Here is a 17,626-nt window from a genome sequence, read left to right as displayed (position 1 = left end):
GTTCCTTCACAGTTGTACCAGAGTCTGGAATGCGAGCTCCAGAAACACGTGAGCCACCAGGACACACTGCAGCAGTGCCAGACCTGGCTCCGGACTGTGCAGCAGGAGCTGGAGGTCCAAGCTCACCCGCCCACCAGCCCAAAGAAGTCAATCAAACAGGTAACCAGACTAAACATCCTGACGTTCTGGAGGGGGCCGCTGAGAATGAAGAGGAACCCAGCATGGGGGAGGGAGGGAATGGGGGTTGGGGCTGCCGAGAACAATGGGGGTACCCGGCGGGAAGGTGTGGGGGGTGTGCCGAGAATGAAGGGGACCCGGCATGTGGTGAGCGTGGGGGGGGGGGCGGAAGAACGAAGAGGAACCCGGTGGGAGGCCTCCAGCTGCCAGGCAGAATATAGGATTATTCGGTGAGTTTATGTAACATTGGCAGCACCACAGATGTGGCAACACTTGTGTACTGCCTAGGAGAGGTCTGCTATATGATGTTACTAGGTTGCATGCAATACAAAGCATTTCGCTATTCATAGGTACAAGTGACAGTAAAGTTTCAATGAATCATTTAAGGGTCCAACTGAAACATCACTGAGCCATGTTCCCCACCGAGTCTTCGCCGACCAGTGATCCTCGCACATTAACACTATCCTACACACACTAGGGACAGTTTACACATACAACAAGCCAATTAACCTATATACCTGTACATCTTTGGAGTGTGGGAGGAAACCGAAGTTCTCGGCGAAAACCCACGCACGTCACAGGGAGGACATGCAAACTCCGCACAGACAGCACCCGTAGTCGGGATCGACACTGGGTCTCCGGTGCTGCAAGCGCTGTGAGGCAGCAACTCTACTGCTGCGCCACTGCGTCGTTAATCCAGCACTCGGTGTCTTTTTGTAAACCAGCATCTGCAGTGCATGGTTTCCTCATGTACCTGTTAATAATCCTGGACTCCACGTTGCTGCAGGTGAAACACTACCGGGCTCTGCAGGAGCAGGCGAGCACGTACCTGGAGCTCCTTTGTTGCATGTGTGACCTGTCCGACGACACCGTCAAGAAGGCAGCAGGAGACATCCAACACACCAAACAAATGGTAAGTTAACACATCAAATTTTTGCAACACTCCCAACCTATTTGACCGAGCACTGCTGTCATTCCAAGTACAACACCCCTTTTAGGCTAAGGAGAGCTACAAGTGTGACCTGTCTTCAAATATTGGTTTAGTGCTAAATACCAACCAGCACTAAAAATATCAACTAATATCTGTGGCAGTTTTAGCTTGGCTTAGTTTAGAAATACGGTGTGGAAACAGGCCCTTAGGCCCACCAAATCCACAGCGACCAGCGATCACCCTGTACACTAGCACTATTCTACCCACTAGAAACAATTTACAATCTTTACCGAAGCCAATTAACCTACAAATGTGTGTGTCTTTGGAGTGTGGGAGGAAACCCCGGAGCACCCGGGGAAAACCCACGCAGTCACAGGAAAAACGTACAAACTCCGTACAGACAGCACCCATAGTCAGGAACTAACCCGGGGTCTCTGTCTCTGCAAGGCAGCAACTCAACTGCTGCGCCACCGTGCCGACCCGAGTGAATGTGGCACCTTCCACATTCAGAACTCCGAACGTATGGAATCAGACTCTCAGCAGAGAGTTTGGGCTCCAGTAGCTGGAGTGGGACAGGAGTTCATTGGGGACATTTCCTCATGGATTTGTACTTGTCCCCCTTCACCACTTCTCCACATCCCTCCACCACAATGTTACTGCGACGGCTGCGGGCTATCCAGTGAAGCAAGGCTGCCTTGTATTTCAGATAGAACAGCACCTGGTCAGGTCACAGGAGCTGGCCCTAGGCTGGGAGGAGATCAAACGACACAAAACGGAGCTCTCCGCGTATTTCCTGGACATCGAGCAACAGCTCCATAGCCTGAAGAGGAGACCTGCAGAACTGGAACTGAAGATTGCCCAGAACCTGTTGGCCCAAGTGCAGGTAAGGGATTCACTGAGATACATTGAACACAATAGAGACCAAAGGAACTGCAGTAGCTGCAATCAATAGACAATAGACAATAGGTGCAGGAATAGGCCATTCGGCCCTTCGAGCCAGCACCGCCATTCAATGTGATCATGGCTGATCATCCCCAATCAGTATCCTGTTCCTGCCTTATCCCCATATCCCCTGACTCCGCTATTTTTAAGAGCCCTATCTAGCTCTCTCTTGAAAGCATCCAGAGAACCTGCCTCCACCGCCCTCTGAGGCAGAGAATTCCACAGACTCACAACTCTCTGAAAATCATGAGCAAAACACAAAGTGCTGGAAGAACTCAGCTGATCAGGCAGCATCTGTGGAGGGACCTAAGACGTTGTCATCTGTTGTAAAAGGTTTTCATTTTATAGAATTATAACTTGGTCATTTAGCTTTGCCCTGTGAATGGCCCGTTCTTTCAGTTAGATATGGCTGATCTCTATCTCAATGCCATTCACTTCCACACCTTTTGAATCTATTGTCGTTTCATTATCACGTGACCTCTATTCGTCCAGAAAAATGGCTAATCCTGTAAGTCTCTGGAACCAAGGATGCCAGAAAATCGGTGTTCAATCTGTGATTAAAATTGTATAGAGTTATAAAGTGTGGAAACAGGCCGTTCGGCCCAACCTGCCCACAACCGACCAACATGTCACAACTACACTAGTCCCACTTGCCTGCGTTTGGCCCTTATCCCTCTAAACATCTCCCATCCATGCACCTGTCTAATTGCTTCAACGTTCCGATAGTCCCTGCCTCAACTACCTTCCCCTGCAGTTCGTTCCATACACACACCACTCTTTGTGTGAAAAAGTTACCCCTCAGATTCCGATAAAATCTTTCCCCCTTCACCTTAAATGTGTGACCTCAGGTTCTCAATTCCGCTACTATGTGCAAAAGACTCTGTGTGTCTACCCGATCTATTCCTCTCATAATTTAAAAAACCTCTATAAGTTCACCTCTCATCCTTCTGCGCTCCAGGGAATAGAGTCCTAGCCTGCTCCCTATAGCTCACACCCTCGTGTCCTAGCAACATCCTTGTAAACATTCTCTGCACCCTTTCCAACTTGACATCTTTCCCTTAACATGGTGCCCAGAACGTGAACACAATACTCTAAATGCGGCCTCACCAACATCTTATATAACTTTTTGGTTTTTATTTATATATATTTTGAGATACAGCACAGAAACAGGCCCTTCGGCCCACCGAGTCCCTGCCAACCAGCGATATCTGCACATTAACACTATCCTACACACACTGGGGACAATTTACAATTATACCAAGCCAATTAACGTACAAACCTGTACGTCTTTGGAGTGTGTAAGGAAACCGGAGATCCCAGGAGAAAACCCATGCAGGTCACAGGGAGAACATACAAACTCTGTACAGACAAGCACCCGAAGTCAGGATCGAACCCGGGTCTCTGGCGCTGTAAGACAGCAACTCTACCTCTGTGTCACCGTGCCGCCCAACTACAACGAATTGTATTTGTTTGTCATTTTCAGGATTTGGGCCATCAACTCCAATCCAGGCAGGTAAATATTACAAAACTCACTGAGAAGATCAGTAACCTGACGGAAGGTCTTGAGTCACCCGAGCACTCAGAGGTTGGCCATTTGAGCAACCAGTGGTTGGAGTTGTGCCATCAGAGCAACACCCTGCTCTCCATGAGGGAGCGGGACCAGCAGTGGGCCAGGGATTATCAAGACCGAATGAGCATCGTGGAAGTGCTTTTGGACAAGTTCACCAAAGAATGGGATGACCTAGGAAGGTGAGTGGGTGGATAGTTAGATGTTCATAAGTGATAGGAGCAGAATTACACCATTCGGTCCACCAAGTCTACTCCGCCATTCAATCATGGTTACTCTATCCTTCCGTCTTCACCCCCATTCCCCTGCCTTCTCCCCGTAACCCCTGACACTATTACTAATCAAGAATTTACCAATCTGCCTTAAAACTATCCATTAACTTGGCCTCCTTAGCCTTCTGAGGCAATGAATTCCACCGATTCACCATCCTCTGACCAAAGAAATTCCTCCTCGTCTCCTTTCCAAAGGAACATCCTTTAATTCTGAGGCTACGACCTCTGGTCCTGAACTCTCCCACTGGTGGAAATATCCTCTCCACATCCCCTCTCTCCAGATCTTACACTTTGTTCACACTCTTATCTCTGAGCACTGCCCAGTCCATCACGGGTACTGACCTCCCTACCATCAAAGGGATCTACAGGAGGCGGCGTCACAAAAAGTCAGCCAGCATCATCAGAGACCCACACCACCCGGACCACACACTCATTTCACTCCTGCCATCGGGAAGAATATGTCGGAGTTTGTAACGCCCGGGTTCAGGAGCAGCTTCTTCCCTACAGCCATCAGGCTATTAAAACACTGCAAGATAGACACAAAATGCTGGAGTAACTCAACGGGTGAGGCAGCATCTCTGGAGAGAAGGAATGAATGACGTTTCGGGTGAAGACCCTTCTTCAGACTGATGTCAGTGGAGGGGGCGGGACAAAGGTAGAATGTAGTCAGAGACAATAAGACTAGTGGGATAACTGGGAAGGGGGAGCGGATGGAGAGAGAAAGCAAGGGCTATCTGAGGATAGAGAAGTTAATGTTCATACTGCTGTGGTGTAAACTACCCACGCGAAATATGATTAAGAAAGAACTGCAGGTGCTGGAAAAATCGAAGGTAGACAAAAATGCTGGAGAAACTCAGCGGGTGAGGCAGCATCTATGGAGCGAAGGAATAGGTGACATTTCGGGTCGAGACCCTTCTTCAGACCCTTTCGGGTCGAGACCCTTCTTCAGTCTGAAGAAGGGTCTCGACCCGAAACTTCACCTATTCCTTCGCTCCATAGATGCTGCCTCACACGCTGAGTTTCTCCAGCATTTTTGTCTACCAAGTGAAATATGAGGTGCTGTTCCTCACTCTGACTGGGTCTCACTCTGGGCCTCACTCTGACAATGGAGGAGTGAAATCCTTACTTGCAGCAGCACAACAGGCCTGTAAACAATGTCATAGATAATATATAATATAGAAAAATTTAATAAACTAATAACGACAACACTACACCAAACTCTGTGGTGTAACCAAAGACAGTTCATAGAAGGTCATGGCTAAGGTTGGTGTTGTGTAGTGTTCAAGAGCCGGGTGATTGCTGGGAAGAAGCTATTCTTGAACCTGGTGGTCATGGTTGTCAGACTTCTATACCTTCTTCCTGATGAAATGAGAGCATGGATAGGGAGGTGTGGGCCTTTGCTGATATTGGCAGTAGTTTTGAGCCAGTACTTCCTTGTGAGTTTATTATGAAATGTTCCTAAAAACCTAATTAAGACAGGGAAGGTTAACTTGGGTTGCTCTTCAAACAACGTGCAGTCGAAGAGGGGTTCTGACCTGAAATAGTCGCCTATTCCTTTTCTTCAGAGATGCTGCCCGACCCGCTGAGTTACTCCAGCACTTTGTGACTAAAGGGCCTGTCCCACGAGCATGTGACTCCATGCGGCAAGCGCGACCAAACCAGAAGCGGGGGCCGTGCGGAGGTCGTGTGAGTGACATGAAGTTCGAGCGTCGAGCTGGCTGCGGGCCGGCAGGCCGTTGCCGCGCGGAATTTTTGAATACGGTCATCTTTTCGGAGTCCCGCCCGATGTCGGGACCAGCTCCGCACAACTCCATACGGCTCCGGCGATCGAAGTGGGACCGGCCCCGCGAGGCCGTACGGCTCAAGCGACCACGTTAGGTCGTGCTTGCCACATGGAGTCGCATGCTCGTAGGACAGGCCCTTTAGGTCGCGCTTGCCGCATGGAGTCGCATGCTGGTGGGACAGGCCCTTCACGTGCAATTGCACTCACTTCTGACCCTTCTTATCTTGGTTTCTTTGCAACAGAACGGACGCGGAGAGCACAGCTGAGCTCCTGGAAGCCCTGAAGCAGCTGGCGAGCGCAGTGCAGGCTCAGAGGTTTGTGCTGGATGACCTGAAGGAGCAGAAGCAGAAGCTGATGGAGCGCCTGAACCCTGAGGACAAGGAGCTGATCAAGGAGCAGACCAGCCACTATGAGAAGCAGTGGGCCCAGCTGGAGGAGCTGCTGGAGAGGAAGATCCAGGTCTCCGTGACCACCCTGGAGGAGCTGAGCCAGTGCCAGTCCAAGCTGGAGGACCTGCTGGACTGGGCCGAGGGTCAGACCCGGCTTTTCTCCGAGGCCCTGCGGTGCAGCCCGCCGGCAGAGCTGGCCCAGACCTTGCTGCTGGACCACATCGCCAGCTGCAGCGAGCTGGAGTCGCAGCAGCTGGCCCACGGCGCGGCCACGACGGAGGCGGAGAAGATCCTGGCCCGGTTGGGCCTGGACGAGCGGCAGCGGCTGCAGAAGACGCTGGGCGCCCTGCACGGGAGGATGGGCTCGCTGAGCGAGGCGGTGGGGCAGCGGAGGAAGTACCTGAGCCGGGCCCTGTCGGACCGCACCCAGTTCCTCATGGCGCTGGGCCCGGCCGTGGGCTGGATCCGGCAGACCGAGATGGCGGCCACCACCCCGGAGCACGTCGCCCTCATGCCGCTGGACGTCGGCAAGCAGACCCGGGCCTGCAAGGCCGCCTGCGCCAGCCTGAAAGAGTACCAGGCCGACGTGGCGGCTCTCTGGGCCCAGGGCAGGGAGCTGGCCCGGGAGGCGGCCGAGGAAGAGACGGCAGAAATAATGACCCACCTGCAGGAGCTGCAGGCCGCCTACGACTCGGCGGTGCAGAAGAGCGCGCAGCGGCTGCAGGGGCTGGAGAGGATCCTGGCCTCCAGGAAGTACTTCAAGGCCGACCTGGACAAGGTGTGCCACTGGCTGAAGCAGGCCGACATCCTGACCTTCCCGCAGACCAGCCTGATGAGCAGCGACGCGGAGCTGTGTGTCCAGCTGGCCAAGTACCAGCTCCTCCTGGAGCAGTGCCCCGAGTACGAGAACCTTCTCCTCCTGGTGCAGAGGAGCGGCCGGGAACTCCTGCCTTCCCTCAGCGAGGCCGACCACTCCTTCTTGGACGAGAAGCTCAACGCCTTGCCCAAGCAGTTCAACTCCATCATCGGCCTGGCCAAGGAGAAGTCGGAGAAGATCCAAGAGGCCATCGCGGGCAGGAAAGAGTACATCTCCCTCATCGACATGACCAGCAAGGCTTTGAGCGAGCTGGAGGACCAGCTGGTCCAGATGGGCAAAAGCAAGCTGAGGCTTTCCTCCGAGGAGGCAGCATCGGTGCAGGCTGACTACCGCACCCTCCTGGGCGAGGTGGTGGGACTGGGCAAAGCGGTGGACGAGCTGAACCAGAGGAAAGAGACCTTCCGAAGCTCGGGACAACCCTGGCAGCCCGACGAGATGGCGGGGCTGGGCAGCCTGTACAACCGGCTGAAGCGCCAGACCGAGCTGAGGGTGTCCATGCTGGGAGACACAGTCTCGGCCTACCTGGACCACGAGGCCACCTCCCTGCAGTTGGAGGCTCAGCTCCAGGCGCTGCAGGAGGGCCTGGCCAAGACCAACCAGGAGACCCTCTCCCTCGAGGAGAAGCTGAAGAACTACCACGCCCTGGCTGGAGGCGTGCAGGCCGCCAGCTCCCTCCTGAAGAGGCTGATCGAGCAAGTGGAACAGTTTTCGCCCGAGCTGGAGAGCGGCGCTCATGAGGCGAGAAGCCTGCAAATCCAGGCCTGGAGAGAGGCCCTGGAGACGGCCCAGGGAACAGTCGGCGGGAGGATAACAGAGTGCGAGGGCAGGCTCGTCCAGAGGATCGACTTCCAGACCGAGATCCAGCACACCCTCGAGTGGCTGCGGAAGATCAAGGGGGACCTCGGCGCTGCCGCGTACCTGGACGTCAAGCTTCAGAGCATCCAGGAGGAGATACGGAAGTCCCAGATCCTGGAGGAGGAGGTGCAGTCAACTCTTCGGATCATGGCGGCGTTGAGCGGCAAGGAGAAGGACAAGTACTCCGAGTCGAAGGAGCTGATGCCGCCACAGGTGGAGACCAACCTGAGTGAGCTCGCCCAGCTCGAGGCCCAAGTCCAGGAAATGCTGAGCACCAAGAAGGTTAGTCAGTACCTTGGGTAGATGCGACCTGCCAGAGGGGAAGGGAATTGGAAGAGACTCGATGCTGACTAATCAGAACAATGTCTCTCAGTAAAATGACAAAACATGGGTCATAGAGTCTTACAGCCTGGAAACAGGCCCTTCGGCCCAACTAGCCCACACCGGCCAACATGTCCAAGATCAAGAGAGATTTTTGTCATGTGTCCCAGATAGGACAATGAAATTCTTGCTTTGCTTTAGCACACCAGAACATAGTAGGCACGAATACAGAACAGATCAGTGTGTCCATATACCATTGTATAAATATATACACACATAGAAACATAGAAAATAGGTGCAGGTGTAGGCCATTCGGCCCTTCGAGCCTGCACCGCCATTCAATATGATCATGGCTGATCATCCCCAATCAGTATCCCTGTACCTGCCTTCTCTCCATACCCCCTGATACCTTTAGCCACAAGGGCCACATCTAATCCCTCTTAAATATAGCCAATGAACCGGCCTCAACTACCTTCTGTGGCAGAGAATTTCAGAGATTCATCACAGGCCTGCACATGTGTGAAAAATGTTTTTCTCATCTCGGTCCTAAAAGATTTCCCCCTAATCCTTAAACTGTGATCCCTTATTCTGGACTTCCCCAACATCGGGAACAATCTTCCTGCATCTAGCCTGTCCAACCCCTTAAGAATGTTGTAAGTTTCTATAAAATCCCCCCTCAATCTTCTAAATTCTAGTGAGTACAAGCCAAGTCTATCCAGTCTTTCTTCATATGAAAGCCCTGACATCCCAGGAATCAGTCTGGTGAACCTTGTCTGTACTCCCTCTATGGCAAGAATGTCTTTCCTCAGATTAGGAGACCAAAACTGTACACTTGGAAACAGGCCCTTCGGCCCAACATGAATAAATTAACTGATAAAGTCCCATCTAGGCTAATCCCACCTGCCCGCATTTGACCCATATCCCTCTAAACCTGTCTAGTCCATGTACCTGTTTAAATGTTTCTTAGACCTTGCGACAGTACCTGCCTCAACTACCTTCTCTGGCAGCTCGTTCCATACACCTACCATCCTTCGCATGAAAAGGGTTCCACCCTCGGGTTCCTATTAAATCTTTCTCCCCCCATCCCCCACCCCCCCACCTTAAACCTATGTCCTCTGGTTCTCCTACACTGGGCAAGAGACTCTGTGTGTCTAGCCGAGACAATAATCAAGAGTATTTATTTGACAAAAACAAATACAAATTGCTGGAATACTGTAACTCAGCGGGTCAGGAAGCATCTCTCGAGAACATAGATACGTGACTTTTCGGGTCGGAACCCTTCTTCAGACTGATTGCAGGGGGGGGAGCAGTAAAGAAAGGTGGATGAGAGAAAGGGGCGATCAAATCACAGCAACAGATGACCTCGGGTGAAGAAGTTCCCCGATGGCCAGATTGTTGGACAAAGGCTAGAGATAGAAACAGGTTGAATAATCAACTCAAATGATTGTAAATTTAAAATATAGATATCATTTTAATTAATAAAAATAAAATGTTCATTTGTCATAGACTCCGGATATGAACCGTAACAGATACATTCTTACTTGCTGCAGCTTTGCAGACACACTAGACGCAACAAAAATAATAATCAATATGCAATACATTTTAAGTTATTCTAAGTAAACTAGGCCGTGATCGTGCAAAAACCAAAGTATGTCAAGCAACTATAGTAGTTCAAAGTCCGTAATGATTTGGTGCTGAGGTGGGGGTGTGTAGAACATGACGGCTGATGAGAAGAAGTTGTTCTGGCATCGGGAGGTAACGGTCCTAGGCTCCCGGGACTTCCTCCTGATAATAGCAACGAGAAGAGAACGTGGCCAGGGAAATGGGCATCAATGATGATATTCATTGCCTTTTTGAGCAGTGCCTCCTGCTAGGATATTGCATGGTCCATTAAGGATATTGACCTCCCCATCATCAGAGTGTCTCAGTCCTCCTCTTGGTATTGGGAGTGTTGTTAGATCTTTTCAGCCCTCTCTGTAGCATTACAACTCTTTTCCCAGTATTAGACTATGCCTGCACTTCATTAGTATCGATGATCTCCCTTTCTTGTATCTCTGCTGTTATTGTCCTCTCTTGAATATTCCTTGAACACGGTAGTCACTCCATTCTGTCATGGCCACTCTGACGAATTGCTCCTTTATGACATGAAACCGAGGAATTAGACGAGGAATCTTTTGACCACTTTATTGTGGCGCAGCGGTAGAGTTGCTGCCTTACAGCGCCAGAGCCCCGGGCTCGATCCTGACTACAGGTGCTGTCTGTACAGAGTTTGTACGTTCTCCTCTGTGACCGCATGGGTTTTCCCCGAGTGCTCTGGCTTCCTCCCGTCCAAAGACGTACAAATTTGTAGGTTAATTGGCTTCAGTAAACTTGTAAATTGTTTCTAGTGTGTAGGATAAAGTTAGTGTATGGGGCGATTGCTGGCTGGTGTGAGTGGACTCAGTGGGCCTAAGGGCCTGTTTTGGCACTCTCTAAACTAACTAAAGTAAATCTAGCAACAGATTGGAGATCTTGCATTCCTTTTGCTAGAAGTTGCACTGGACAAGATCCTCCTTGTTTCCGACAACTGGTTCAATCGGAGTGATGATGATAATAGCCTGATCAGTCGGAAGAAGAGCCCTGACCTGAACCATCATTTTTTCCATGTTCGACAGAGATGCTGCCCCACCCGCTGAGTTACTCAAGCACTAGTCCACTGAGACAATATACCAGAGTCGCCAGATTCTGGCGCAATTTTCAAAGTCCAAATTGTTTCGAGTGCAGCTGTCCATAAATGGCCGTTGTCATGGCGACGTTGCAGTGTCGGCCTGGCTAAGCGACGTTGTGGGCATCCACCACTGTTGTTTGTGTCCTATTGTGTGAACCAGTATCTGCAGTTCCTTGTTGATTGTGATCATTTCCTCTCTCCATCCTCTTCTTTCCCAGCAGTCCCTCGACAAGGTACAAAGCATGATTCTGCAGTACCAATGGGCAGTTCAGTCTGCTGGTGACTGGTTAGAGGATGCCAACGCCCTCTTACAGCAAGCGACTGAGGGCTTGGATGTGGAGGCATCAGAGGAGACCTTGAGCAGACACACGGAATTCTTTGCTACAGAATCCACGTTCGCAAGCCAAATGGGGCTGCTGGAGCGCCTGGTACCGGACCTACTGCCGTCGATCAACCCGGCAGGAAGAGAGCAGGTGGAGCAAAGCTTGGCATCGTTGCAGCAAAGGAAAGGTGACACCGAGCTGGAAGCTCAGGGGCAGCGGGACATCTTGCAAAGGTAACGTCTCACCTGTTCCACTGCAGGCAGGTACAAGGCCATTGGGCTGCGCAGTTGATGCATTGGGGAATAGGTGATGCAATTCATGCGGTGGGGTTGCAATCAAATTAATGATGCAATGGGGATCGATGCAATTTTGATGCAGTGTGGAACACCACAATTGAAAGGTGGGGTAACTATGTGGAAGGAAAAAGAGGACTGATCCTGGCAGAGGTCTTCAAAGTTATGCAAGGGTGGATGTAAGCAAGATGTTTCCGGATAATGGGGAGGTAACATTAGGGGAAGAAAGTAAAATATAGGCACTTGTAAATTCAATTCAATTCAATTCAATTCAACTTTATTGTCATTGCACAAATACGAGTACAGGTACAACAAAATGCAGTTTAGCGTCTGGTCAGAGTGCAAGATAGTAGAAATAAAAATACTGGTTAAACAATGTGTGCACTGTGGATGAATTAAACTGGTACATAGGCAAATAAATGTATACAAATGGGAGAGTATAGAAGATAGCTAGCGTCGGGACTGTGAGTTCAGCAGTGTAATGGTGTTATTGAAAAAGCTGTTCCTCAGCCTGCTTGTGCGAGACCTGAGGCTCCTGTACCGCCTCGCTGATGGGAGGAGGGCAAATAGTCCATGGTTAGGGTGAGAGGGGTCCTGCAGGAAATCCAGGAGAAACCTCTTACCCAGAGAATGTGGAACATTGAGGGCTTGTGCATATTTAAGAAGCAGCTATGTATTGGTGATTGAGAGAGAAAGGATAGGGTTAGATGAACTAAGATGGTCATTTGGCACATCAACAAAACATGGATCATTGAGATAAATGGTCTTTGCCAGTGAAGTGAATTTAATTCCATTGCAAACATCGAAACTTGATCCCAAGGGAAGGCATATTATGCAATGTTATGTCAATAGTTTATGATTTAAAAGTATTGGAACATGGTTTGGGATATTGAGATTTGGACGTTGAATGTTGTACTTCCAATGCCCTAAGCCCTGGGGGCATTCAAGATAATTTTGCAATGATCTGTCAGGGGTGGTCTGCATGACCCGGGGTTGACTGATGAGTATTTGGGATTGGGATATACTGTTTTCTGTTTAGCTTTCATTGAACCGAGAGCTGACTGAGTGTGGTTCTACACCATTCCTCCTAGATGTGTCGCACAGTGGCAAGACTACCAGGAGGCCCGGCAGCAGTTAATTGCTCTCATGAACCAGGCAGAAAGGACCTTGTCGGAATTCTCCACTGCCAAAGCAGCAACTAGCCATGAAAGTGAAGAGAAGCTGACTCAGCATAAGGTAGCACCACAGAAACATATACAATTATAAAAGGACTGGACAAGCTAGATGCAGGAAAAAAGTTCCCAATATTGGGGGAGTCCAGAACTAGGGCTACAGTCTAAGAATGAAGGGGAGGCCATTTAAAACTGAGATGAGAAAAAAACTTTTTCACCCAGTTATGAATTTGTGGAATTCCCTGCCACAGAATGCAGTAGAGGCCAATTCACTGGATGAATTTAAAAGAGATTGAGCTCTAGGGGCTAGCAGAATCATGGGATATGGGGAGAAGGCAGGCACGGGGTACTGAATGTGGATGATCAGCCGTGATCACAATGAATGGTGGTGCAGGCTCGAAGGGGCCAAATGGCCTCCTCCTGCACTTATTTTCTGTTTCTATGTTTCTATGTTTCTAGTATCTGGCTCTCAATACTCTCTAGCAATAACTCGCTGACAGCAATCACTAGCTCACCACAAGGAGCTACCTGTGGTCGGTCGGCATAGGGAACTTCAGAAGCTGGAATCTTTCAGAGAACACAACATGCTGGAGTAACTCAGCGGGTCAGGAAACATCTCTGGAGAGCATGGATAGGCAACGTTTTGGGTTGGGACCTTTCTTCAGACTCTGACCCAAAATGTCACCTTTGCATGTGCTCCAGAGATGCTGCCTGACCCACTGAGTCAAACCTTTGCTCTGCTCCCTCTCCCTCTCCCTCTCTCTTTCTCCTCTCATTTTGTGCTCTCTCTTCCTTTCATTTCCCTTTTACCTTTTTCTTCCTTTCTGCAAGACATGTTTTTTTAAATATAAAGCTGCCAATGTGGTTTAATACACGTGTTCCATTGATATTTCTCTCACTCCTAGTCGTTGCTATCGGTGGTGAATTCCTTCCAGGAGAAGATCACTACCCTGGAGGAGCAAGCCTCGCAGCTGGAGAGCTTGGGCAATGATGCCAGCAAGGCCACCATCAGTAGGTCGATGACCACTGTATGGCAGCGCTGGACCCGGCTACGCAGTGTAGCCCGGGAGCAGGAAAAGATGCTGGAAGAAGCTGCACGCGGATGGAAGAACCTCACGGACAAGGTACGGACTAGAACTTTATCGTGCGCCAAACGTTAATTCCTTCATCCCGTATCTGTACACTGAGCACAGCTTGATTGTAGTCACACATAGTCTTTCCACTGACCAGATAGCACGCAACAAGAAGCATTTCACTGTACCTTGGTACTTGTGACAATAAACCAAACCAAAGCAAACCAAACTAAATGAAACCTAACCTAACCTAACCTAACCTAACCTAACCTAACCTAACCTAACCTAACCTAACCTAACCTAACCAGAATGAAGGACATCTCTAAAGTAGAACAAAGGTGGAAGACTGAGACTGGACTCCCACAACATCGGGAACATGTTTCTGGCCTCTAGCGTGTCCAAACCCTTAATAATCTTATATGTTTCAATAAGATCCCCTCTCATCTTTCTAAATTCCAGAGTATACAAGCCCAGCCGCTCCATTCTCTCAGGATATGACAGTCCCGCCATCTCGGGAATTAACCTTGTAAACCTACGCTGAACTCCCTCAATAGCAAGAATGTCCTCCCTCAAATTAGGGGACCAAAACTGCACACAATACTCCAGGTGTGGTCTCACTAGGGCCCTATACAACTCCTTGCTCCTATACTCAACTCCTCTTGGTACCAAGGCCAACATGCCATTCGCTTTCTTCACTGCTGTACCTGCATGCTTACTTTCATTGACTGATGAACAACCCCTGATACCATTGTCCTTTTCCTTTTCCCAACTTGACACTATTTAGATAATAATCTGCCTTCCTGTTTTTGCTACCAAAGTGGATAATCTCACATTTATCCACATTAAAATGCATCTGCCATGCATCTGCCCACTCACCCAACCAGTCCTAGTCACCCTGCATCCTCATAGCATCCTCCTCACAGTTCACACTGTCACCCAGCTCTGTGTCATCTGCAAATTTGCTAATATTACTTTGAATCCCTTCATCTAAATCATTGATGTATATTGTAAATAGCTGCAGTCCCAGCACCGAGCCTTGCGATACCCCACTAGTCACTGCCTGTCTGAAAGGGAGAGTTCAGGTTGGAAGATTGGTCAAAGGGATCTCCATCCTGTCACAGTTTTTTCCTTTTCCTTCCCACCACCTTATTGCTGGCTCTTCAAATGCAGTCCTTATTTTAGCACTGTGTTTGTTCCCTTTGTGACCCTATACTTTGTGTTTTGCATCAGCCAAGACCCAATTCTCTGATCAAAGATCAATGGTAGCGCAGTGGTAGAATTGTTGCCTTTCAGCGCCAGGGGCCCGGGTTCGATCCTGCCTTACGGACACTGTCTATACGGAGTTTGTACATTCTCCCTATGACCGCCTGGGTTTTCTCCGAGAGCTCTGGCTTCCTCCAATATTCCAAAGAAGTACATGTTTGTAGGTTTCGGTAACAATTGTAAATTGTCCATAGTGTGCAGGATAGTGCTAGTGTATGGGGTGATCGCTGGTCGCTGCGGATTTGGTGGGCTGCAGGGCCTGTTTCCGCACTGTATCTCTAAACGTGACAAGATTTGATTATCCCATTACCCGGCATTGTTGCCTTGACCTTATGGGTTACAGCTCAAAGCCTAGTAGATGGAGCTAAGTTATAGAGAACCCATGATCTAACTGAACATTAAAATAGCTTTGAGGTGCTGCCTCTCATTTTGAGTATGCGGGACGGAAGTGGGGCGGGACGAGGCGAACTGGAGTGATGCGCGCCTGATTATTTTCACTCGCCAAGGGGAGCTTGTGTTACTCTGGTGCTTACTCTGCCCATTCCTTTGTCTTAACCTCGGTCCCCAGATCGAGACAACCACAGTGGTGGTGGACCAGCTGCAGGATCGACTCCCCGACAGCTCCGTGGAGAAGGCACGGAAGACCGAGCTGCTCGAGCTCCTCGAGTACCACGACGCCTTTGCGCAGGAAGTGGAGCGGGAGCAGTCCACTCTGACCGTGCTCCGACAGCAGGCACTGAACATGCTGCGAGACGTGGCCATGCCTTCAACCACGGTGGAGGATCTCCCCGTCATGCACGAGATCAAAGCCATGCAGGACAGATATGACAAGTAAGTGGGTTCAACGGGAGTCCGGTGTCTACCTCTTAGAAACGCAGCGTGTGGGTGGATAAAGGAATATCTCACCAGTAGAGAGGCGGCATGCTGGTACGGCAGTAGTTGTCCCTCCTCAGCCTGCGTTGTCTTGTCACTGATTCCATGACTACTAGAAGCATTGTTTCACTGGTAATTTTCCTGACACATTCCATATGCACGTCCACTTGATATAAGGTAGACACAAAATGCTGAATGATCTCAGCGGGTGAGGCAGCATCTCTAGAGAGAAGGAATGGGCGATGTTTCGGGTCGAGGCCCTTCTTCAGACTGATCTGCTGGACATATTATGTGCGTTTAAGGCTAGATGCTGAGTGAAGACACATGACCAATGTGACGACATTGGCCTCTCCTGGCATGGTAAAGGCGCTTTCAATTAGTGAGCATCCACACCAGAGGTTTTATTTGAACATGCCAAACATTGAACGCGAAAGCCAACATACTTAGTAAATGAAGAGTTTTCCCCTTGATTCAAACTCGCAGAATGTTCGTAATGAGGCCGCAGGAAGCTGTAGATATATCGTAGCAGCTCGTTATGCCAGCTGTAGGTACTCAGGGCATCAGGTAAGTTGGGACGTTTTTTCCAGCCTGTTAAAAAATGTCCACGAGTAAAAAAAATAGCCATGAGTTATGTGTCTTCACTCAGCATCTAGCCTTAAACGCACATAATATGTCCAACAGCCTCCTACGGACTTGTTACGAACATTCTGCGAGTTTGAATCAAGGGGAAAACTCGGGAGAATTCGTGAATAACTCGGGAAAGTGGGTCAGGCCCTTTACACAGTAGGTCAGACAGCATCTCTGCAGAAATTGTATCGGTGAAGTTTTGGGTTGCGACTCGTCTTCAGATTGAGAGTCAGGGGAAAGGGAAACGAGAGATATTGACGGTGATATAGAGAGATACAGAAAAAATGAATGAAGGATATGCAAAAGAGTAACGATGGTAAAGGAAACAGGCCATTGGTCCTTGTGGGCTGCGTGAAAACGAGTTACAAACAATGAAACTCAACAAGTAAATGGCTTGTTCCAAGGGGCCGATTTCCTCGCTCTGTGGCAGAGGCGGATATTGACTTAAGTTTCTGCTTTCAATTAAAGCGTCCGACAAAAGATAAGGACGAGCAAGAAAATGGTCCAGCAGGAACTGAAGGAGCGGGAGGAGGTGGAGAGCGAATTAAACGCCATCAAGCAGTGGCTGCGGGAGACAAAGGAGTATCTGCAAAACCCAACCACTGATGCAGTTACAGAGCTCCAGGAGCTGAAGGTATATCCCACAGTGACAGATGGGTGCTGGCTATTGAAAGGGAAAGGAGAACATTCATATACAAATCCTCAGCATGCTCCTAGGCCCCAGTTTATCTAGATCAAACTCTAAACCCCTCATACACATTCGGTAAAATACAGAGCCTACCATTGAAAAACCTGATGAGGTACAGGTTGCTCCTTGCAAGGATGTCCTGTGGATTCACAAAATCTATGAGACCGACTACGGGTGCTGTCTGTACGGAGTTTGTATGTTCTCCCCGTGACCTGCGTGGGTTTTCTCCAAGATCTTTGGTTTCTTCCCACACTCCAAAGACGTACAGGTTTGTAGGTTACTTGGCTTGGTAAATGTAAAATAAATAGTTCCTAATGTGTGAAGGATAGTGTTAGTGTGCAGGGATTGCTGGTCGGCATGGACCCGGTGGGCCGAAGGGCCTGTTTTCACGCTGTATCACTAAACTAAACATAATTTGAAGCTATTGGGACTCAACTTGTTTAAACAAGAAGATAAACACAACAAGGAAATGAGTATAGTAGCGAGGTTCTTC

General features: G+C 49.5%; 1 protein-coding gene across 13 annotated transcripts in view; it reads left to right on the top strand.

Annotated features, from left to right (window-relative positions):
* syne1 (spectrin repeat containing nuclear envelope protein 1) overlaps positions 1-17,626 on the top strand; it is a 440,240-nt gene that overhangs the window by 236,878 nt on the left and 185,736 nt on the right. For 12 of the 13 annotated variants that reach the window (XM_033026154.1, XM_033026164.1, XM_033026166.1 and 9 more), the window contains 10 exons: positions 13-159; positions 965-1,090; positions 1,815-1,991; positions 3,534-3,799; positions 5,915-8,075; positions 11,040-11,377; positions 12,529-12,673; positions 13,515-13,733; positions 15,514-15,776; positions 16,914-17,079. In XM_033026154.1, the coding sequence (XP_032882045.1) occupies positions 13-159; positions 965-1,090; positions 1,815-1,991; positions 3,534-3,799; positions 5,915-8,075; positions 11,040-11,377; positions 12,529-12,673; positions 13,515-13,733; positions 15,514-15,776; positions 16,914-17,079 (4,008 nt within the window). The remainder of the gene's footprint in view (positions 1-12; positions 160-964; positions 1,091-1,814; positions 1,992-3,533; positions 3,800-5,914; positions 8,076-11,039; positions 11,378-12,528; positions 12,674-13,514; positions 13,734-15,513; positions 15,777-16,913; positions 17,080-17,626) is intronic. The other variant, XM_033026152.1, reaches the window with a different exon arrangement.

Source organism: Amblyraja radiata, chromosome 8 (genome assembly GCF_010909765.2).
Source record: "Amblyraja radiata isolate CabotCenter1 chromosome 8, sAmbRad1.1.pri, whole genome shotgun sequence".
In the NCBI taxonomy this organism is placed as follows: domain Eukaryota; kingdom Metazoa; phylum Chordata; class Chondrichthyes; order Rajiformes; family Rajidae; genus Amblyraja; species Amblyraja radiata.
The sequence above is the reverse complement of the archived record's forward strand: the minus strand, read 5'-3'. Positions and strand labels throughout refer to the sequence as shown.